At 39.8% G+C, this 23,831-nt stretch overlaps 1 protein-coding gene across 2 annotated transcripts in view; it reads right to left on the bottom strand.

The window, feature by feature from the left end:
* The window catches only part of RFWD3 (ring finger and WD repeat domain 3), a 39,995-nt gene continuing 16,164 nt past the window's right edge, over positions 1 to 23,831 (bottom strand). Inside the window, exons 4-13 of one of the 2 annotated variants that reach the window (XM_082863221.1) lie at positions 21,597 to 21,667; positions 18,003 to 18,197; positions 17,812 to 17,903; positions 13,809 to 13,923; positions 13,083 to 13,311; positions 10,454 to 10,604; positions 6,733 to 6,909; positions 4,904 to 5,118; positions 3,411 to 3,622; positions 1 to 1,828 (exon numbers count right to left, since the gene is read on the bottom strand). In XM_082863221.1, the coding sequence (XP_082719347.1) occupies positions 1,685 to 1,828; positions 3,411 to 3,622; positions 4,904 to 5,118; positions 6,733 to 6,909; positions 10,454 to 10,604; positions 13,083 to 13,311; positions 13,809 to 13,923; positions 17,812 to 17,903; positions 18,003 to 18,197; positions 21,597 to 21,667 (1,601 nt within the window). In that variant the 3' untranslated portion in view covers positions 1 to 1,684. The remainder of the gene's footprint in view (positions 1,829 to 3,410; positions 3,623 to 4,903; positions 5,119 to 6,732; positions 6,910 to 10,453; positions 10,605 to 13,082; positions 13,312 to 13,808; positions 13,924 to 17,811; positions 17,904 to 18,002; positions 18,198 to 21,596; positions 21,668 to 23,831) is intronic. The other variant, XM_082863222.1, reaches the window with a different exon arrangement.

Raw genomic sequence — 23,831 nt, 5'->3', positions numbered from 1 at the left:
TGCTTTTTAATTCAAATCCTTTTCTGCCACTGAAGCTCTAGGCCTGGGTAGTCATTCTTAGTCATCAACATATCAAAAGGAACACCTCCTCTAGAAAAGGGGGCTCTTTCCCAGGCTCTGGAAACTGGCTTTTTGAAAGATGTCCTTAAATAGGAGGCCACTCTTTAAAAGCACAACTAGAATGTGGAACTCTGGGGAAATCTACTGCAATAACCCCTTGCTGGTAAGAAATGCTGGAAACAGTTCAGGAGTTGACCGTCAGAACTGTTTTAAAATAAAAATGATAAAATTTCTACAATTATTTAAGAAAATCACATTGTTAGCCATCCTGCTCCCAAGAACAAGGAGCACACACCTTGAGACATGTTCTGTTGTGGACAATAGTTTAGAAGAGCAGCCTTTAGCAAAGTAAACAGATATAAACTGAGCCCTCTATTGGAGAAAAGTGCAGCTCCCAAAGTTGGACAATCCAGGGCTGAAATGAAAGCTGGTGGGCATCTCCCTGCAAACCACATAGGCCTCCAACCACTATTATCTTCCTGAGAATAACTGTTTAACTAACACCACTTTTTTTTAAAGTTAGGAAGGGAGGCAAATCAGAGGAACTTGGAATCAAACATCAGTTTCACCTGGGGGAAGGATTTAACCTGGGAATTCTAAACACGCTCAAGAATGGCTCCTCACTCCGAGGGGTTGACTTTATTCAGAGAGAAACTCTTTCAAAATGGAAAAGACAAGTCCCTTTTTTGCTTTCAACAGCAGTCTGAGTAGCTTCTCTTTTGTAGGCCTCTCTTGGTTATTAGCCCCTTGCTCCTGATCTCTCATACTAGGAGACTCAAGTAAGAGCTCTGACATATGGCTCATCTTTTCCTAGTGAGAGAGACAAAGAGTGGCCTTCAAAGCATTGGCTTATATAAAACCAATCCTGAGATCCTAAGCTGGCTAGAAAAAAAAGTGAGTCTTCCTCACTGCTCAAACAACTGGTCTCGTTCCTTGACTCCCACAACGTGATGAACTCCATACACTCGGCATTAGGGAAGGGTCTACAGCTCATCAGCCACCACCATCACTGGGTTTACCAATATCCCAGCACTGCACACCTGAACATTACTGTTCCTGCCACAAAGCAGACCAGATGTGCTCTACCACACACTTCTGTAGGGATGAGACCAAGTTACTAAAAGGTTATCAGCCCGCAAGGTCAGAAATAGATCAAATCCTTTGGAAGATTCTACAGTGCCCTCTTGTGTTCAACGAAAGATTCTTTTGCATCCAGGCTGCATCCAAGCAGCATCAGAAAGACCGTTAGTCCCTTCAGGAACATACACGTTCCCAAGTCATGTAGCTCAAGTAACAAGACCACTCTGGTGGGATGTCACATCCTCTGGAAATGCTTGGTGCACACACATATCCTAAATGACTTCTGGGAGGATACTCTCCGAGGTTCAGCAGTAAGTTCGATCAAAAATATTGATTCTCAACGAAGATTCATGAAGGCTTTTACCCCCAAGAAATGTATAATGTGATGGAGTACCAGTCACTGACTCTTTTGATGGACACTGCCACAATCCCAAAAGTTCTAGGCCACAGACATTAAGCACAGATCTTGCTCAGGGCTGCCAGGTGCTAACAAACAACATTTAACATTAACCAGCAGCATGTCCGACAAGTTTCAAGACCATGGTCACTCCCACCTATGGATGTGGACCATCTTCTCCGTTAAGGTAGCCAAGTAGCTGTTATGGTTCACCTGAAATGGGCAGATGTCCAAGACAGGCTGAGTAGCCTGCAGTTCCTGCAGCAACGAGCCACTGCCAGCATCCCACAGCTAAAAAAGAAAAGCAGAGATAAAGGTCAGCTAGGTCCCTTCAATTCAGCTAGGGACTTGCATTCTTTATCATCACACAACTTTGAAAGCACTGCAAGGAGCAAAACAGACTGTCCCTAACCTTCACAAGGTTGCACAAAGCCAACACAACTGACACAGGTCACGTATGGCCTCACCTACTAAAATCAGCAATTAGTCTACCTGTGAGTGGATCTGAAAACCAAGCCTAGTATTCACTCCTTCAATCTATGTGCCAAGAACTCTTTTAGGGAAAAAAGGGTCAACAAGACAAAAAGTCCCTGTCTCTGTCCACATGGAACCTATATTCTAACTGGTGCTTTCTTCTCCTTTAAAAAAATTTTTTATTGTGGAAAAAAAAGGTTAAAGTAATAAAAAGTACAATAGTACAATGAGCCATCCATCACCCAGATTACTAAGCTTTTACCATACATGCTTTATTGATTTTACTTTTTTCTTTGCTGACATCATGTCATTTTACCCTTATATACATAAGTATACATCTCTAAAAAAAAGACATTTTCTTGGGACTTCCCTGGTGGCGCAGTGGTTAAGAATCTGCCTGCCAATGCAGGGGACACGGGTTCGAGCCCTGGTCCGGGAAGATCCCACATGCTGCTGAGCAACTAAGCCCGTGTACCACAGCTACTGAGTCTGCGCTCTAGAGCCCGTGCGCCTAGAGCCCATGCTTCACAACAAGAGAAGCCACTGCAATGAGAAGCCTGCGCACCGCAATGAAGAGTAGCACCCACTCGCCACAACTACAGAAAAAAGCCCGTGTGCAGCAACAAAGACCCAACGCAGCCAAAGGAAAAAAAAAAGACATCTGCTTTAGTTTCTACTGTACAGCAAAATGAATCAGCTATACATATACATATATCCCCTCTTTTTTGGATTTCCTTCCCATCTAGGTCACCACAGTGCATTAAGCAGTTTCCTGTGTTATACAGTATGCCACATAAGGCTCTTTACATTTAAATTAAATTACATAAAAATTTTACAATTAAGTTCTTCATTCACATTAACTACTTTCAAGTGCTCACATGGCCCGTGTGACATAATTGGACAGTGCTACTCTATGGGTTCAAGGACAACACACAGAAGGCATCGTGTGCTTCATTTTGCCTAACATCAAGAGGCAAATTATTTCTGGTTAACCCATTTACAGTGATGCAAGGGTTGATCAGTGTATTCAGGTGGTGACAGGCTGACCCCTCCACTGTAAATTCATCCTGAATTGATGAAGCTGATGCCTGATTAATTATTTTATAGAGGTTTCAGTAGCGCTTTTTTTTAAAAGGTTCACAATACGGCCCATGAGACACTAGAGCTCACATAAAAAGAGTGAGGTCAATCTAAAGATATTGGTATGGAAAGATATCCAAAACAGGAAGTTAAATGGGAAAGAGCAAACTATAGAGTAGTATGTATCAATAAAGTGTGACTTGTGTAAAAAATAAACTAAGCAACCACACACATACCCGTATGAAGATACATGCAATTATGGAGAACTTTGGCTCTTTGCTTTATATACGTCAGTATAAAAAACTGACAGACTACTCACCAGGGCAGAATTTGACATTTCATCCCCAGTACACACCAGGATGCTGCCATCATTCTCTGGATTTTGGAAAATGGCACTTTTGGTCAGTAGTTTGCAAGTGGGTCCCCCACGGAATGTTTGTACAGAATTGCAGGAACAGATTGGCTCTCCAGCATTATCCAGCTTATAGGACATCTCCATGAGTACACTTCGTAAGGTTTTGTGATTTTTATCTATGAGACAGAGAAATCAGTATTGATCCATGGGAATGGTCCAAAGAAATTAACCAAATACATGAACTTGGTTACCAGTTAGTTGAGTGGAAAGGGCACAATGTTATCAAACCATCATGAATAGCTACAGAGCAAACATAACAAGAACAAAATAATACATCATAAATGAAATTCAGAACCCTAGGCTAGGATGAAGCAAGTTATCTACAATAGGTTTTTGTATATGAGGGATACAATTCTGAGAATGAGCTAGCCTTTTTACGAAAATCACTGTAACTGGCCAGACCTCTGTTTGGGTTTTTGTCTTCCTTAAGGGTTCTGACTACAAGGCTTTTTCCTTCCCCAAGTCAGGACCCCATTAATCCCCGGAACTGTACATATAAAGTGAAAACATATTATTACAGAAGGGGAAACATATACAAGTGGTTCTGCTGGGAGGCAAACAAAAGCTAGAGAACAAAATGGGATCCCCAAGCTTTCTAAAGTCATAGCAAATCCTTGGAGATAGAGGACCTAGATGACTAAAACCAAAAGGGAAAGAAGAGTCTGCTGAAGCAGCTTCTCAGCTCAAACAAAACTTAAAATGCTTAGGTCAATCCACATCTAGCAGAAATTTAAAAGTACAAGGTTACTGGGCACTTTAATGACTATCTCTTACAAAACATCTGCCTGACCATCCATATAGCTCATCAGGAATTTAGATTCATACCTTTCAGCTAGAAAAAACCTGTGAATTTTAGCATAGTTGCTAGTCGAGGGTTGCAGTCCTGGTTCTGGAGGGCATGAGAAGTTCAGCTGGCTTGGGCCACTACAGTTGTCCATCTACTCTTTACTTATGTTTGTTGGCCCCAAATAAGGAAGAACAGCTAATAGCCTAGAGTCTGGGCTCTCTACATGACTCCCCTTATCTGGGCCTTTCTTTTAAGTGAAATGAGGGGCAAGTAGAAAACATGAAACTGATCTAAGGGTAGCTCAGTGGCTTCAAGAGCAGGTCTCCTCATTCCACTACTGCCTTAAGTCACAGGGGCTCCTAAAGTGGCTAATTCACTTCCAAGGAGTACCTGGCCAAATATGTCCCAGTTCACACAAGTGAGGAAAAGGGAGGCAGGCTCTATGGAAGAACTCGGGGCCACTGTCCTCACTGTAGTAGCAAGAGCTATTAGTCTGTGAGGGGCTTACCAGTACCACCTGAAGGCTAGGACAAGCTCTCCTTTTCTCCCCTCTACCGATCTGCTCCCAAACAAACCACAGGTCCCACGAGGACATGCGAACAACACTCACCAGGCCTGTAGGTCACAAGACAGTGCCGGCTGCTGCTCTCTGTCTGAAAGTCTATGCAGCCCCCAGGCTCCATGGGCAGCACATGAGGCCAATGAGTAAAGCCCATTTTCAGCTCCCAAAAGGAAGCATTCTCCAAGCTTCCAGCCAACAGCCCACCATATGGAAATGCAGCCGAGGCAGCTCTGGGTATGTATGACAGGGATACCAGCGGGCATCTGAAGGGAAAGAAAGGAAATCATGCCTCACCTTCCAATACTTGGATTGCTCCAGACCCCACTACCAGGAGCCCTTGAGGACTTTCCTAACTCTATAGAAAAGGTTAAAAAAACTTCTGAGGGTCACTATCCTCTGATAGCCGATAAAACTACCAACCCACTCTGCAGAAACAAAAGAGCATATATATAATATTCCACGTTCAGTTTCAGAGGAGACACCACATGCTCTAAAAGCAACGGGAAAAAAAATGGACTAGGAAATTTAAAAGTACAAGGTTACAAACACAAGATCTGATTGGTGTGAAGCTTCTGGAAATGGGGTTAGCCACATACACAAGAAAAGTCAGGAAGGAAATTCAGCTTATACATCTAATAAACTAAAGCTTCCAAGCTGTAGTTGACAGATCCCCTCAATTAAAATCCAGCCTAGGGAATTCCCTGGCAGTCCAGTGGTTAGGAATCTGTGCATTCACTGCTGTGGGCCCAGGTTCAACCACTGGTCAGGGAACTAAGATCCTACAAGCTGTGTGGCACGGCCAAAAAACAAAACAGCCTAAAGCAACTACATTTTAATTCAGAAACAGGATTGTTTCTTTAGAGATTTTCTAAATGTCTTTCTGCAATCATATGACCCAGACTGCATGCCAAGAGTTCTCTCAGAAATGTTAGCCTACAGACTATGTTCCTATGAACTCGTTTCTGCTGCAGCTGCCAAAAGTGGTCACACTGCCTGCTTTGTTTCATTTCCTTGTCATAATGAAGCTAACCCAAGCAAACTAAAACAAGAACAAATACATATTCATCCCTTGCTATTTGCTGTATTTTATTGTCTACTCTACGTGGATCCTCTATATCGATGGCAGTCACCTTGTTTGCCTGGAGTTCGTATTTGTATAAACTTACATCAGTCACCTTCAGGCCCATGAACCACATCACTGAAGAACGATTCCACTCAACCCAAACGAAAAGAAGACCCCACAGTGTTGAGGCTAGGTTTCAGTAAACAATTATTACTATAGTGATATCTTTATGTTTAGATTGCTCTACCCCCCTTTTAGTACACTCTGAAGAGCCAAAGTGATGCTGGTGGCTACCCATCCTCAGAACCTGGGCCAACTTCACAAACCTCCCAACTCTATAAATGGATTATAAATGGATAAATCATAGTAATATGGTTCAGCTGTGGATTAGGGAAGTTTTAAATCACTTTTTATTGGGCTGCTCTTTACTGATCTCTTCCTGTGTGTTAGACATGTGTCTATTAAAGCAAGACTGTGCTAACCATATTTCACAGATGAAGCTCATAACAGGCCAAGAAATGTGACCAAGGTCACACAGCTCATAAATGGTGGAGCTGGGCTCTGAACATAGATCTGATTTCATTTTGGCATGTTGGGTGAATCTGGTTATATTTGGTACCAGAACTTTCTACCATATGAACTATCATGAACACAAACTCTAAGGATGTTACTGATTCTGAAGTGAGAATAGATCAGTGGACTCAGAGAACTGCCCTCTGTTAGGAATTCTGATCAACTGTGAAACACTCTCAAAAGACAGGATTAATACAATAACAGTCTAAGAGAAAGCTGTTACCTACAGGTGGCTCCCTACCTAGCTTTCTGAGGTGCTAACTCCTGGATATGAGAGCTTGTGTTTCGAAGGTCATACAACAGAATTGAACCGTTGACCAATCCAGCATACATGTAATTGTTTTCATCAAGACACCAGCAGCAGCTCCAGACAGGACGTCCAGTATTATAAGTCTGGACCACAGTATTTGTCTCCAGGCTGTGGAGTTAAAAAAGACTTTTACAACTATGCATTACAAAAATCAAATACAGAAGAAAGATGTAAAAATTATCATTTTAATGATGATCCTTTAAGAACATAACCACACACCAAAACTATCTGGATTCCCAATTTCCCCTAGGGACTGCCCAGATAACTCCTTTTAATGCCAAATTATTTGTTTTGGGGGACACAGGTTTCCCTCCTGAGCTGTAAGGAAGTAAAAGAATAAGTTAAAGGGACAGATAGACAGTACATTCCCTACTCTACCCCTATTACCTTCTCCATAGCTACCTATTACACAGGTAATCAATATTTAGTATTGAAAAATTAGAAAATACATATAAGAAAAATAAAAATAAATTATAATCTAATCATCCAGAGGTAGTCATTAATAACACTTTGTTATTTAACCTTTCTTTCTCCCCCTATTTTTCAACACTACTAAAATAAGTCATAGCATATAGATACACATAAAACATAACGGTACATTGATTTTTGGGGTAAAATTAAGCTGAAGCATTCTTGAAAAGTCAAAAGGTACATCAGGCCTGGAGCAGGCATCATGATGTCCCTCAGATTTAGCTGCAGAAATTAAATAAGAAGCCAACTAAGAGACATCTAATCAGAACTACTTTTTTTTAAAAAATTAATTTTCATTGGAGTATAGTTGCTTTACAATCTTGTCTTAGTTTCTACTGTACAGCAAAAGGAATCAGCTATACGTATACATAGATACCTTCTTTTTTGGATTTCCTTCCCATTTAGGTCACCAGAGAGCACTGAGTAGAGTTCCTTGTGCTATAGAGTAGGTTCTCACTAGTTACCTATTTTATACATAATAGCAATAGTGTATATATGTCAATCCTAATCTCCCAATTCCTCCCACCCCCTTCTTTTCCCCCTTGGTATCCATACATTTGTTCTCTATGTCTGTGTCTCTATTCCTGCTTTGCAAATAAGATCATCTATACCATTTTTCTAGATTCCACATATATGTGTTAATATATTTGTTGTTCTCTTTCTGACTTACTTCACTCTGCATGACAGTCTCTAGGTCCATCCATGTCTCTACAAATGACCCAATTTCGTTTCTTTTTATGGCTGAATAATATTCCATTGTATATACGTACCACATCTTCTTTATCCATTCCTCTGTTGATGGACATTTAGGTTGCTTCCGTGTCCTGGCTACTGTAAATAGAGCTGCAATGAACACTGGAGTGCATGTGTCTTTCTTTTTTTTCAATTAATTAATTTATTTATTGGCTGCATTGGGTCTTCGCTGCTGTGCGTGGGCTTTCTCTAGTTGCACTGAGCGGGGGCTACTCTTTGTTGCGGTGCACTGCCTTCTCATTGCAGTGGCTTCTCTTGTTGTGGAGCACAGGCTCTAGGCGTGTGGGCTTCAGTAGTTGTGGCACATGGGCTCAGTAGTTGTACAACATGGGCTTAGTTGCTCCGTGGCATGTGGGATCTTCCTGGACTAGAGCTTGAACCCGTGTCCCCTGCATTGGCAGGCGGATTCTTAACCACCGTGCCACCAGGGAAGTCCACAGCATGTGTCTTTTTGAATTATGGTTTCCTCTGGGTGTATGCCCAGTAGTGGGATTGCTGGGTCATATGGTAGTTCTATTTTTAGTGTTTTAAGGAACCTCCATACTGTTCTCCATAGTGGCTGTATCAATTTACATTCCCACCAACAGTGCAGGAGGGTTCCCTTTTCTCCACACCCTCTCCAGCATTTACTGTTTGTAGATTTTTTGATGATGGCCATTCTGACCAGTGTGAGGTGATGCCTCATTATAGTTTTGATTTGCATTTCTCTAATAATTAGTAATGTTGAGCATCTTTTCATGGTTGGCCATCTATCTGTATGTCTTCTTTGGAGAAATGTCTACTTAGGTCTTCGCTCATTTTTTGACTGGGTTATTTGTTTTTTTGATATTGAGCTGCATGAGCTGTTTGTGTATTTTGGAGATTAATCCTTTGTCAGCTGCTTCATTTGCAAATATTTTCTCCCATTCTGAGGGTTGTCTTTTTGTTTTATAGTTTCCTTTGCTGTACAAAAGCTTTTAAGTTTAATTAGGTCCTTTTTGTTTGTTTTTATTCTCATTACTCTAGGCGGTGGGTCAAAAAAGATCTTGCGGGCTTCCCTGGTGGCGCAGTGGTTGAGAGACCGCCTGCCGATGCAGGGGACACGGGTTTGTGCCCTGGTCCGGGAAGATCCCACATGCCGCGGAGCGGCTAGGCCCGTAGCCATGGCCGCTGAGCCTGCGCTCCACAACGGGAGAGGCCACAACAGTGAGAGGCCCGCGTACCGCCAAGAAAAAAAAAAAAGATCTTGCTGTGATTTATGTCAAAGAGTGTTCTGCCTATGTTTTTGTTTTTTTAAAAACAATAAGTTTATTTATTTACTTATTTCTTTTTGGCTGCATTGGGGTTTGTTGCTGCACATGGGCTTTCTTTGGTTGCGGTGAGCAGGGGCTACTCTTTGTTGCGGTGTGCAGGCTTCTCACTGCGGTGGCTTTTCTTGTTGTGGAGCACAGGCTCCAGGTGTGCTGGCTCAGTAGTCGTGGCATGCGGGCTCAGCAGACGTGGCTTGCGGGCTCTAGAGCGCAGCCTCATTAGTTGTGGTGCACGGGCTTAGTTGCGGCGCATGGGCTTAGTTGTTCCATGGCATGTGGGATCTTCCTGGACCACGGCTCGAACCCATATCCCCTGCATTGGCAGGCAGATTCTTATGCACCCCCAGGGTGGTCCTCTGCCTATGTTTTCCTCTAAGAGTTTTAAATTGTCTGGCCTTAAATTTAAGTCTTTAATCCATTTTGAGTTTATTTTTGTGTATGGTGTTAGGGAGTGTTCTAATTTCATTCTTTTCCACGTAGCTGTCCAGTCTTCCCAGCAACACTTATTGAAGAGGCTGTCTTTTCTCCATTCTATATTCTTGCCTCCTTTGTCATAGATTAGGTGGCCATAGGTGTGTGGGTTAGAACTACTTTCTAAAAGATAAAGGCATGGAGCACACTCAGATCTGGTTCAGGGTACTTGCAGAGCATGTGAAAGATAAAATGTAGTAACTGACTACTGATAAAATGTAATTACTGATGAGAGCAGTCATCATGGCACCCAGGACAATGAGTTCCTGGTAGGCATTTCTGTTAGGCACAACGATCCAGCAACAGACAAGGAATAAGCAGTCCCAAGCTAGTATGGTGACTCCACGGTGTCAGTACCAAGGCTCCCTCCATATTGTCATTCTACCAACTCTAGGGTGTTACTCTCATCTGCATGACTTAAGATATATTTTGTAACATATATAATTTTAAGGAGATGGAACACCACATGTTCTGTTTTGTCACAAGCTGTATCCACTTTTTAAAGCAATACATTTTAAATTCAATGAAGCTGGATCTGAGAAGACAATGCCTTAGACATCTCCCATCCCACCCCCACAAAAGCCAAGGTCATCATAACACAGATAACTAATTTCCACACTATTCAACCCTAGGCAACCTAGGGCCCATCTTCCCCACAAAGCACTCACCTGGTCAGTTTAATAGTGTTGTCTAGGGAAGCAGAGAGAAGTAAGCCTTTGGATCGACTGCTGAAAGCCAGTCCACGTATCTGTTTGCCATGCACGGGAATATACTGACTGCTTTTCATGTTGGCAGTACTCAACATCTTAACACCAAAGCCTGCCAAAGATACGAGAGAGTGAAACAGATCACTGAAAGTCAATTTAGGGCAAAGCAAACTACCATTTCAAGTAGGTCCTTTCTTCACCTTTCTTTGCATGTCTCTGGGAAAAAGCTAGTCGAACAAAGAAAATAAAAATTCCCCGGGGTTCTAATTTATCTTAAAAAATACATTCCATCCCAAATATCTATCAATAAGTAAATGATAAACCACTGTATATACATACAATGGAATACTACCCAAAAATAAAAAGAAATGAACTACTGATAGACACAATAATATGGATAATCTTTAAAAAGTTATGTTGAAAAAAGCCAGACAAAAAAAGAGTAACACTGTATGGTTCCATTTATGTACAATTCTAGAAAATATAAACTGATCTATCATGACAGAACATGGTTGCCTGGGGATGGGGAGAGGAGAGAGAGACAGGTGGATGATGGATTACAAAAGGGCTTGAGCAAACTTTCAGGGTGATAGATATGTTCATTATCTTGACTGTGGCGATGGTTTCAGGAGTGTATACATATATCAACACTCACCAAATGGTACACCACGTTAAGTATGTGCAGTTTATTGCACATCAATTATACTTTAATAATAAAGCTGTTGGGGGAGAGAGAGAGAGAAAGACACTATTCCACCTGAACCACAGATACTCAAGATGTAGAACAGATAGTGAACAATAAAGAATGGAGATAAGTAATTTCTGTGTCAGGTGGTCAAGATATGTTACATTTTTCTGAAACAGAATGAAAACAGATGACATCAAGTATGCTAATCAATGTATACCATTCCAAGAGAGGAAAAGAAAGCCAAAAACTTGTCCTTTTAAATTTGTTACTCTGTTTTCTTACAAGGTTATGATAATACATTTATTTTTACCAAGTATCTATTTTACCTGAGTTATACACAAACAAAATTTGTCAACTCCTAGATTCAAGATCACACTTCTGCTTCACTAGGGGAAAAAGTGAGAGAAAGTTTACTGTGTTTTCTCCTGAAACAGAATTAGGAGAGCCAGAGAAACAAACACAGAAACTACCGGCTTTAAATCAACAAGGGAACATGAGTATTTGCCTAGTTAATCATTAAAGGAAACAAGAGGAAATTAGCATCATCAGTCTATCAGGAAGAGCTAGCTGTGCAGTATGGAATAGACACATTAAGAAATAAAGGAACAGATCACACCCAATTTCGGGAAACAACTGGAAGAAATAAGTATTTTTCCAATTAATGGGGAAGGTTTTATATGATGATAAATCTTTTTATTAAAATCTTGAATGGGATATAGGAACATTATAAACAATCCTTTTACTTTCCCCTCAATTGGAGCCTCCTGATAGCCTCTCAACTCATAGGTAATATTAGTGAATAGAGAAATATAAGATAATCTAGGGATTCCACCACCAATCCTATATATACCTAAGTGTGGGGGACGTAGTTTTGAAGCATTTGAATGTAACTTCTAAGTCGGGGGACAGGAAATCAGGCTGAAGCAAAGGGACCTGACAGTTGACAGAAATCATATGCTGAAGACAGCAGGAAAAACATCTACAACACTGGGCATGTGAGATTTGGTTTTCAACATTAAGACAACCTAAAATTAAGCTTGGAAAGCACACAAAAAAGAGAAAAGCAGTATAATATTAATAAAATAATAATGTTCCCAAATTCTTTTATTTGGAATTTGTCAATTTGAACACTACTGAAAATAAGCATTAAATCTTGTTTTAACTTGAATTAGAGCTTGGGGTAGTGTTTTTTCAAATATTTCTAGTCTAAAATGAACCTGTACTTTAGTGGAACGTACAGGAATGATGTTCTTATCCTTGGACAACCCACACTTCTAAGTACATCTTCTCTCACTTTACCATGGTTCAGTATCTCTACCCTTTTGGTGAACAAATTTACAGAATGACGTCAATAGACAGTACAGACATCTTTGCAGTACCCTAAAGTACCTGTATTAACAGGGAAGTGACTAGGAAAAAGTGATTTGGTGGGCTGTGGACAGTGTTCACCTACTAGTGAGTCCTGGATTCTTCAAGAAGGGAGGAGAGAAATAGAGTCCAAAAATGAACATAAAAACAGGTTCTGGGGACTTCCCTGGTGGTGCAGTGGTTAAGAATCCGCCTGCCAACGCAGGCAACACGGGTTTGAACCCTGGTCCGTGAAGATCCCACATGCCGCGGAGCAACTAAGCCTGTGTGCCACAACTACTGAGCCTGCACTCTAGAGCCCACAAGCTACAAGTACCGAAGCCTGCGTGCCTAGAGCCCGTGCTCTGCAGCAAGAGAAGCCACTGCATCTCTTAAGCCCATGCACCACGATGAAGAGTAACCCCCTCTCGCCGCAACTAGAGAAAGCCCACGTGCAGCGACGAAGACCCAACGCAGCCAAAAAATAAATAAATAAATGTTCCTTAAAACAAAACAAAACAAAAACAAAACCACCTGAGGTTCTGGACTATTCACCTGGAAGGAAGGAGGCCTGAGGAGAAGGCTGTGATACTACCAGGCAGCTCAGAGCATCAGAGTATGTCATGACTCGGCAGTTTCCTGTTTGAGACACTGTGAATGTCTTCTGGAAATGGTACTTGTGTTGGCTCTGGCTGGAGGACAGGCTGCTTAGGAAACGTGCTTGGGAACTCCCGGTCAGCTGTGAAATCTCACTCTGATGCTGCACAATAAGTTTTTTCAAGTCCTAAAACGAAAAAGATTTTGTAAATGTGAAGCTTTTTCGTTTGGTATTCCCCTCATACACAATTCCTTGATCTAATACAAGGATATTTCTTATCCTTTACGAGAAAATGTTAACATGAATCCTAAAGAACTGCTGCAGTTTTCACAATATTTCAACAAGCAATTGAAATAGGGAGAGCATGGAATCATAAAGCACTGAAAGTCCTTAATGGTCATTTTGTCTGAAATTCTCATTTAATTGGTAGATTCAAGGAAGTGAAATGACTTAAACAAGTTTTGATTATCAGGTGGCTGTTCAATTTTTAAATAATTCACACTGCAGTAGAATTCATCATAAAGCATGTATATAAGCCCTAATCAGAAATAAAGAGTTGATCATGTTTACTTCCTGAAAAACCTGGTAAATCCTATTCGTATCTGAGATGAAACTAAATAATACTTAGATGCCTTCTTAATTCCTACTCCAAAAGTTCTTTGGATTAGAGAAGGCAAACTTACCTGAACATGACTGTGAAGCTTAGTGCATTCCTCAGTGAGGACTTGAAGCTGGAGCCGGCACTGTGCCGATTCTAACTCAGCCTTCTTCCTTAGCATCTTCTCCTCTTCTAAGGAACTAGAGGGGGAAAGCCAGCAACAGGTGGAGATTAGAAAGGCTACAGAAGACTTCGCATCAAGATGACATAGTAAATTCATGCTATGATATACACTTTGCTGTAAATATGTCACGATAGTGAATAAAATATAACAAGTGAAAAATCTCTCAAGCCCAGAAACACTACCCAGAAACACTACAGGAAAGTAGCATGCAGGGCTGAACTCATGAGCATACTGGGGTGGGTCTCAGTGTTGAAGTAGGCAGTGATGACCAGGAATCTGGCTCTTACTAGGGAATGGGGACCTAACATGCAAAATGAGGGATTACAGCCAAGCTCACTGCTTGAGTTAGAGCCAAATTATAAAAGAGTAAAAATGACCTGTTAAAAGACCAAGGTTATCTACTGGATAAAAAGAAAATAAGGTACTGGTTGTTCATCTCATATTCAAATTAAAGAACACTATAAAAAGAGGCTGGACTTCCCTGGTGGCACAGTGGTTAGGAATCTGTCTGCCAGTGCAGGGGACATGGGTTCGAGCCCTGGTCTGGGAAGATCCCACATGCCACGGAGCAACTAAGCCCATGTGCCACAACTACTGAGCCTGCACTCTAGAGCCCGCATGCCACAACTACTGAAGCCTGCGCTCCACAACAAGAGAAGCCACCGCAGTGAGAAGCCCGCACACCACAACAAAGAGTAGCCCCCACTAGAGAAAGCCCGCGTGCAGCAATGAAGACCCAATGCAGCCAAAAATAAATAAATAAATAAAATTTAAAAAGAGGCTTAAGTTAAAAAGATAGAAAGTATACACTAGGCGAATGTTAAAAAAAAGACTGATTAGAATTAAAAAGGATGAATAGGCATAAAGCGGAACAATGTGTAATGAAAGGACACATTCACCAGGAATAAAAATCATAAATCTGAATGTTTCAAAATATGAAATGCAAAAAAAGAAATTTCCACTGCAATGAGACAGGAGAGAAAAAAAGATGAAAATTAGAAAGGAAGGGATAAAGTGGCTCTTATAATTCAAGAGAACCCACAAACTATTAGAGTTCAGCAAGGCTGCTGTAGTCAAGATCAAGAAATTAGATCAACAGCATTCCCCATATACCAGATAACTGACTAGTAAATATAACAGAAAAAAATTCATTCGAAATAGCATTCTAACAACAGCAACCTAGGAATAAAGTTAAGGCCTTTAAGAAGCAAAACACAGTTATAAAAGACACAAATGAAACAGGGAATAAGTGAAAGGATATTATATAATATTTACAGCTGGAAAGACTAAATTGAAGTACTGGTGCAAGAATTAACAAACAGACCCCGGAACAACAGAGTAGTCCATTCATAATATAGGAACTTAATTTAGGATAGAGGTAGCAATGGAAATTTATAGAGAAAGAACATTTCTATATAAATTTTTATTTATTAATTTAAAATTATTTATTAGTTTTTAAATTATTAATTTTAACAATTAATACAATTGTGGTCATCCATAAAACTAGATTTTAGGTAGACTAAAAACTAGTGTAAAAACTAAAGCTTTTAAAGACATTTAAAAGGGGCTTCCCTGGTGGCACAGTGGTTAAGAATCTGCCTGCCAGTGCAGGGGACATGGGTTCAAGCCCTGGTCCAGGAAGATCCCACATGCCACAGAGCAACTAAGCCCATGCACCACAACTACTGAGCCCGTTCACCTAGAGCCCGTGCTCAACAAGATAAGGCGCCACAATGAGAAGCCCGTGCACCGGAACGAAGAGTAGCCCTCGCGTGCCACAACTACAGAAAGCCCACACGCAGCAACAAAGACCCAATGCAGCCAAAAGAAAAAATTTATTAAAAAAAAAAAAAAAAACATTTAAAAGAAGATATTATGTCTCCATGATTGTAATGTAGTAGGGACAAAAACACACAAAACGAGAGACTGATAAATGACTACACTAAAATTAAAAACTTGTGTTCAACAAAAGATACAATAGACAAGTTAAAGAGACAAACCATAAACTAGAAGATGACATTTGCAAGGTATACAACCAACAAAGAGTTGGTATAAGGAAAACAAAGAACTATAAATCAGTAAGAAACAATATATTTTGTTCAATATAAATGAGCAAAATATTTGAGCACAATGTATAGAAAAGTAGGTTCAACCGCAATTGAGGAAAAGCAAATTAAAGTAAATACTACTTCACTCCATGAAACTGGCAAAAATTAAGTCTGATAATATAAAGTAGGTGAGGGTATGAAAAAAAATGAGAAATCTCTTACACTGCTGCTGGTATATACTGGAATAGCCTCTTGGAAGAGCAATTTGACAATATCTAGTAAAGTTGAAATTACACTTACCCTATGATAAAGCAAATCCACTTCTAGACCTAAAGAAACTCACCTATCTCTCTGCAGCATGGCTTATATTAACAAAAACTGGAAACCACCTAACTGTCCACCAATACAAAATACATATAAGTAAACTCTAATTAGAGAAATAGAATATTATATAGAAATTAAAATGAATCAACTAGAGCTACATATATCAACTAGGATATGTGCCTCAGAGTATTAACCAAAAATCAAGTCTTATTAAGTACATCTCTGCACATATCCTTAATCATTTCTTTAGAAAAAATGCCTGAAGCAGAATTACTTTTAGACTTCTGAAGCATATTGCCAAAGGCCTCTCTAAATGTTTGTGCCCGTGTACATTTTTACCAGTAATACATGAGCGAACCCACATCCCTGTACTCTCTCAGTGCAGGTTCTTTTTATTTTTTTTGGCTGTGCTGCGAGGCATGTGGGATCTTAGTTCCCTGACCAGGAATTGAACCTGTGCCCCTTGCAGTGGAAGCGTGCAGTGTTAACCACAGGACCGCTAGGGAAGTCCAGTGCAGGTATTTTTAATCTTTAATGTTCTTAGAGCATATTTTATAAGTAGTGTTATTAGCATTTGTTCATGGGCTTCCAAAATCTTGATAATTTCTTGCATTGTACGACAAGTGCAAAGCCTCATTTGTGAGACTTCTTTGCAGAGTACTGTTACAGGAGGGCTTAGGGACACAAGAAACAAAAATTCTCAGTTTTTAAAAAGTATCATTAAGTCTATTCTAGTGACAAGGAGATTGAGACTTGGGAGTGTGTTCTAGATGGCCATGAATTGGCTACAAAGAGTAAGACAGAGGATTCCCTGATTCAGTGTTCACAGTGTTTAGCAGCAGAGGCAGGCAGTAAATGAATCCCTAGGGAAGAATCTGGACAGGCTACAAAAAATCCAGGCTATCTTTCTGATTGGGTCTGCTTCCCAGCCTAGGTGTGAGGTATTACTGTATGGCTAAAGGTTTCTCTATTACCTTTTTATTTTTTTAATTCATTCATTATTTATTTTTGGTTGCATTGGGTCGGTTGCTGTGCGTGGGCTTTCTCTAGCTGTGGTGAGCAGGGGCTACTCTTCCTTGCGGCACGTGGGCCTCTCATTGTGGTGGCTTCTCCTGTTGCAGAACATGGGCTCTAGGCATGCAGGCTTCAGTAGTTGTGGCTCGTGGGCTCTAGAGCGCAGGCTCAGTAGTTGTGGCTCATGGGCCCAGCTGCTCCATGGCATGTGGGATCTTCCCGGACCTGGGCTCGAACCCGTGTCCCCCACACTGGCAGACGGGTTTCTAACCACTGTGCCACCAGGGAAGCCCCAGATCATCATTTTTAATGCTATATGGAGAGCAAACCATGCTTCAGATGATCAGACATGTATCATAAATCACAGTGTTAGACAGATTGCCAATGATCCCCAGAGATCCCCAGTCACAGCCCAAGGAAAGCCTCAGAACCACACTAAGAGTGACTCATACCTTTTCAGAGGTGCATACAAAGAACCAAAAGCGAATATTCCAGCTAGGCAGACTCTTGCCACCTACCTTTTTGTGAGCTCCTGTTCACTAGTGTCCAAAGCTCTCAGGGTTCGGGCATAAAGGACAACGATGTCACTGTGCTTGGCTTTCTTGTTGCACTAAGGAGCCCAATGGGACACAATAAGTGTGGTTCTAGGAATCCTCCTGACTTAACATGTTGACTGTGCACATGCACAGTTCTTAACAATGGTCTTTACCTGAGGACATTTTCGTGCCTGTCCTTTGAGCCACTTAGAAATGCACTTATACCCAAAGAGGTGCCCACAGCGCAATGCCGAGAGCCGGTGATCCCCAGCATTGGTCCACTGTTCCAAACATATTGTGCAAGTGTCCGCTTCTTCCTCATCCACAGAAGCAGAAGCTAGAAGAGGATTAGACTTCTGGGGAGACTGCTAGATGGAAACCAGAATACATTCAAATTAGAGAAGATGCAAAATCAGTCTTGAAGAAGATGTGAAACTCTATCAAATTAACAAAAGATACACAAACATGATACAAACACAATTGAAAATGCCAAAGAAAAACCCCAACACCCATGAATCACTTCCCATTCTTTCCAGAATGCAATCTGGTCAAAGGTAATATAAGCCATGAAAATATTATTACCCTTTGAGCTTATAAAATTCTTGATTTTCTTTCATTCAAATGACAAAAAGGAGCTATATTTACGAAGATATTAAAACAAAACAAATCTAGAAGTGACCCAGTTAAATAACAACAGGGAATATTAAGTTTGTTATACATTGGAAATTAGGTCCATAATCAATTCAAGTAGCTATAAAATACCTGGCTCATGTGAATAAAGAAAAAAAAATACCAGGAAAAAAAGAAAGGATATAAACAACTCACACAAAAATACAAATGGTCGGTAAGTGTTCACTTATAAAGAAATGAAAATTCAAGTAAGAGACCACATTTTTACTTTTTCATCTAATAGATGTCTGATGACACCAAGCACTGAGGGTGAGGGAGAAATGGGCATACTTACATACTGTTGCTGCAAGTAAAACTGGCACAAATTTTCCTGAGGGCAACTTGGCATTATCTATCAAAACTAAAAATACATACATCTTTCCTTTGATATAGCAATCTTTCTGCTAGAAATATATCCCATGTATATAATCACAAATATTTGCCAAGACAATAGTACAAAGATGCTCAGTGCAGCATGATCTTATTAGGAAGCAACAGCAACAACAAAGAAATAAAGAAAAAGGGAACAACCATAATGTAGATGGCAAGGGAAGAGTTAACTAAAAATGTATTCCTATGTAAAAAACACTGTGCGGCTATTACTACCAATAAGAATGAGATTCAATTTTATGTACTGACACTAAAAGGCTCTCCAAAATGCAGTAAGTTGGGGGAAAAGGAACCAGTCCCAGAACAGGATATTATATAATCCCTCTTGTGTGAATTTTAAGATAGAACATTTAAGTGAATTCAGTAAAGTTGAAGCATACAAAATTCATCTACAGAAATCTATTGCATTTCTACACACTAAAAATGAACTATCAGAAAGAGAAATTAAGAAAATAATCCCATTTGTGAACTACATCAAAAAGAACAAAATACTTAGAAATAAATCTAACTGAAGAGGTAAAAGACCTGTACTCTGAAAATTATAAGACACTGATGAAAGAAACTGAAGACAACACAAACAAATGGAAAGATATACTATGCTCATGGATTGGAAAAATTAACACTGTTAAAATAATCATATCCCCGCCAGGTAATCTATAGATTCAATGCAATCCCTGTCAAAATATGAATAACATTTTTCACAGAACTAGAATAAACAATTCTAAAATTTGTATGGAAACACAAAACTCCAAATAGCCAAAGCAATCTCAAGAAAGAGGAACAAAGTTGGAAACATTACACTCCCTGATTTCAAACTATACTACAAAACTACAGTAATCAAAACAGTATGGTACTATCACATAAGCGGACATATAGATCAATGGAACAGAACAGAGAGCCCAGAAATAAAGCCACACTTATATGGGCAATTAATTTACGAACAAAAGAGGCAAGAATAGACAATGGGGAAAAGACAGCCTCTTCAATAAATGGTGTTGGGAAATCTGGACAACTACATGCAAAAAAATCAAACTGGACTACTTTCTCACATCATATACAAAAGTAACCTCAAAATGGACTGAAGATTTAAATATAAGACCTGAAACCATAAAACTTCTAGAAGAAAACATAGGCAATAGGCTCTTTGACATCAGTCCTAGAAGTATTTTTTTGAATATGTCTCCTCAGGCAAGGGAAGCAAGCGAAAATAAACAAACAGGACTACATCAAACTAAAGTTTTTGCACAGCAAAGGAAACTATCAACAAAATGAACAGGCAGCCTACCGAATTGGAGAAGGTTTTAACAAAAAATATATCTGATAATATCCAAAATAAACAAAGAGCTCATACAACTCAACAGCAAAAAAACCACCTGATTAAAAATGGGCAAAAGGGGCTTCCCTGGTGGTGCAGTGGTTGAGAGTCCGCCTGCCAATGCAGGGGACACGGGTTCATTCCCCGGTCCGGGAAGATCCCACATGCCGCGGAGCAGCTGGGCCCGTGAGCCATGGCCCCTGGGCCTGCGCGTCCGGAGCCTGTGCTCCGCAACGGGAGAGGCCACAACAGTGAGAGGCCCGCATACTGCAAAAAAAAAAAAAAAAAAAAAAAAAAAGGCAAAAGACACGAACAGACATTTTCCCAAAGAAACAGCCAACAGACACATAAAAAGAAAAGATGCTCAGCATGACTAATTATAAGGGAAATGCAAATTAAAACCACAAAGAGATACCACCTTATATCCATCAGAATGGCTATCATCAAAAAGACAACAAATAACAAGCATTGGCGAGGATGTGGAGAAAAAGGAACACTCATGCACTGTTGGTGGGAATGTAAATTGGTGCACCCACTATAGGAAACAGTATGGAGTGTGGACAAATAGCATATAATCTCACTTACATGTGGAATCTGAAAAATAAAACAAAACAAAAAAACCCAGACTAAGAGACACAGAGAATAAATGGGTGAGTGCCAGAGGGAAGGGGAGTGGGCTATGGCAAAATAGGTGAACAGGATTAAGAGGTACTAACCTCCAGTTATAAAATAATAAACCATGGGGATGTAGTACATAGCATGAAAAATGTGGTCAATAATATTGTAATAACTTTATATGGGGATAGATGGTTACTAAACTTATTGTGGTGATCACTTCATAATGTATGCAAATGTCAAGTCACTTTGCAGTACACTTGAAACTAACATAATACTGTACATCAACTATATTTCAATAAATAAAGAAACAACATTTATACACATAAGTAAATTTATATGAGATTAACTTTTCTAGAGAGAATGAATAAAAATAGAAACTTGCAAAAAGTGAATCAATGATGTTTTGGAACTGGCAGGGTCCACAGTTGGTATAAATAAGTCTCATATTGAGGACAGTGATATCTGTAATTTTTAAAAATAAAAACTGTTTATCTCATAGCAATCTTTCTGCCAGACAGTTCATAAACTGCATTCGTATCTACTACTTAAACTGATACTTAACCTTCTTAGGTGGACAGGACAAGTTCTCCTCACATCTTCCCCTACTCCATGTTTTTAAACCGAAGGGGAGGCAGTCACACAAATAATGAGTAACTTGTATAGGATCTACACCTGGACCCCCTGCCTACAAAGTCTGTGGGTTTTCCACTTTAATCTGCAGCTGCCTTTTTAAATGTAAATAGAAACCTCTCATTTAAAAGGATGTTCATATTACCTGTTTGGGGAGAGTCTCTCCTCCATCAATACATGTAACTTCTTGCTCTGTTGAGATATCTCCTAGTTGCTCTGCCAAGTCGTTTCCAGAAATGATGGGATAGGTAATATATAAAAGAAGATATAAGTCAGGTATGAGGCTAGCAGGAGAGCCTGACTCACCACAGCTTTCCATTTCTAATTGATACTGTTGATGTAAAAGGAATGACAATTTCCCCAAGTAGCATCAATGAATCCTTTTATTTTTCGCTGTGCAGCATGTGGGATCTTAGTTTCCTGACTGCGGACTGAACCCAAGCCTCCTGCAGTGGAAGCATGGAGTCCCCACCACTGGACCGCCAAGGAAGTCCCAATGAATTAATTTTTAAATGTAGACAGAATAGTAAACTAACCCACAAGTACCCATCACCCAATTTCAAAAATAATATTTTTCCAATCTTGTTCCAAATAAGCCCCCATTCCCTTTATTTTCTTTCCTAATAACAAACCCTAAAATGTGGTTTCACTTGTAAAAACTTTTGTAACACTCACTGATAAGGACTTTTTTTTTTACATAAACACTACACCTAACAAAATTAACAATACTATATCTAACAAAGTTAACAATAATCCTTCAATACCATCCCAGGCACCCAGTTTGTACTCAAAATTTCCCAGTTGTTGTTTTGTGGCCACATAGTGAGGCATGCAGGATCTTCCCCAACCAGGGAACAAACCCATGCCCCACGTAGAGTCTTAACCACTGGACCACCAGGGAAGTCCCTCCCAATTGCTTTACAGTTGCTCTTTACAATAGATTTATTCCAATCAGGATCCAAACAAGATCTTCAAACAGTGAGCTTGGATTGTTATGTCTCTTAAGTCTTTTTCATTTATAACAATTCTCCTTCACTTATTTCTATCCCCTCCTTGTCACTGATTTGTTGAGGGAGATTTGGTCATTTGTCTTATGAAATGTCCTACATCCTGGATTTGGCTGATTGCTTCCCGTGGTATTCCTTACTTACTGCTTCACTGCCTGCCTTTCCTACAAACTGGCCGTTAGACCTAGATGATTTTGTAGATTGAATTCTGTTTTTTGGAAAGAGGAAGGGCAGCAAGAAACTTAGGTTTTGTGCTTCTGATAGCAGTACACCAGGAGGCTTATACTGGGTTCAGGTGATGTCAGTCTGACCCCTAGACTATCTGGTTCCTCAACAACCTTTCACAGCTTCCATTAATGGTCAAGATAGTCATCTTAATTTTTAGTTATTTTTCTTTTTGAGGCTCAAATTGTTCCATCGTAAGCCAGAAAGAATCCCTTCAAATTGGCTCTTTAAAAAAAAATCTTTTATTGAAATGTAATATGCATACAGAAAAGTGTACCATAAATATTTTTAGTGAATTTTCACAAACTGAACTATAAACCAGAACATCACCAACAACCCTAAGAGTGGCCCTTATACCCTTATGTCCTCCTTTTATCTTGGGTGACAGGCAGGGAGGTGACCTTGCCCCCCAAAAGTAACTACTTTACTAAATTTTAACACCATCGACTGGTTTTGCCTGTTTTTGTATATAAATGGCATCTGAGTTACCCACTTTCTGCTACTTCTGTTTGACATTCTTTGCAAGGTTTTTCCGTACTAATGTGTGGAGTTGTAGTTCATTATCACTTCTGTGTTTTACTGCGTAAAAATATAACATTTATTTATCCATTCTACTGCTAATGGGTTTGTGGATAGTTTTCAGTTTTTTCCTATGACAAACAGTGTTATTACATTCTTATACATGTCGTTCATGAACACATGTACTCACTTCCTTGGCTATATACCTAAAAGTGAAATTGTTGAGCCACTGGTTCTATATATATATAGTGAGTGTATAACAATACTAGCAAAATGTTTGTACCAATTTACATTTTGACATAAAAGAGGACATGAAAATCATAAAATGTGGGGGAGGAGAGTAAGAAAATGTAGATTAAAAAAAAAATTTCCTTAAATGTATTTGAGCCCATATGACTACCAGTCTAAGGCAAGCAGATATAGGAAAGGGTTACTATACTTGAAAAACAGGGTAACCACAAATTAAAAACATACACAAAAACCAAAAAGAAGAGAACATAAGTATAATACAAAAGATAATCGGGGGAAGGGATAAATTGGGAGACTGGGATTGACAAATACACACTACCATATATAAAATAGATAACTAATAAGAACCTACTGCATAGCACAGGGTACTCTACTCAATA

This window comes from Leucopleurus acutus, assembly GCF_964270905.1.
Source record: "Leucopleurus acutus genome assembly, chromosome: 20".
Classification (NCBI taxonomy): domain Eukaryota; kingdom Metazoa; phylum Chordata; class Mammalia; order Artiodactyla; family Delphinidae; genus Leucopleurus; species Leucopleurus acutus.
This window is presented reverse-complemented; position numbering and strand designations above follow the sequence as displayed.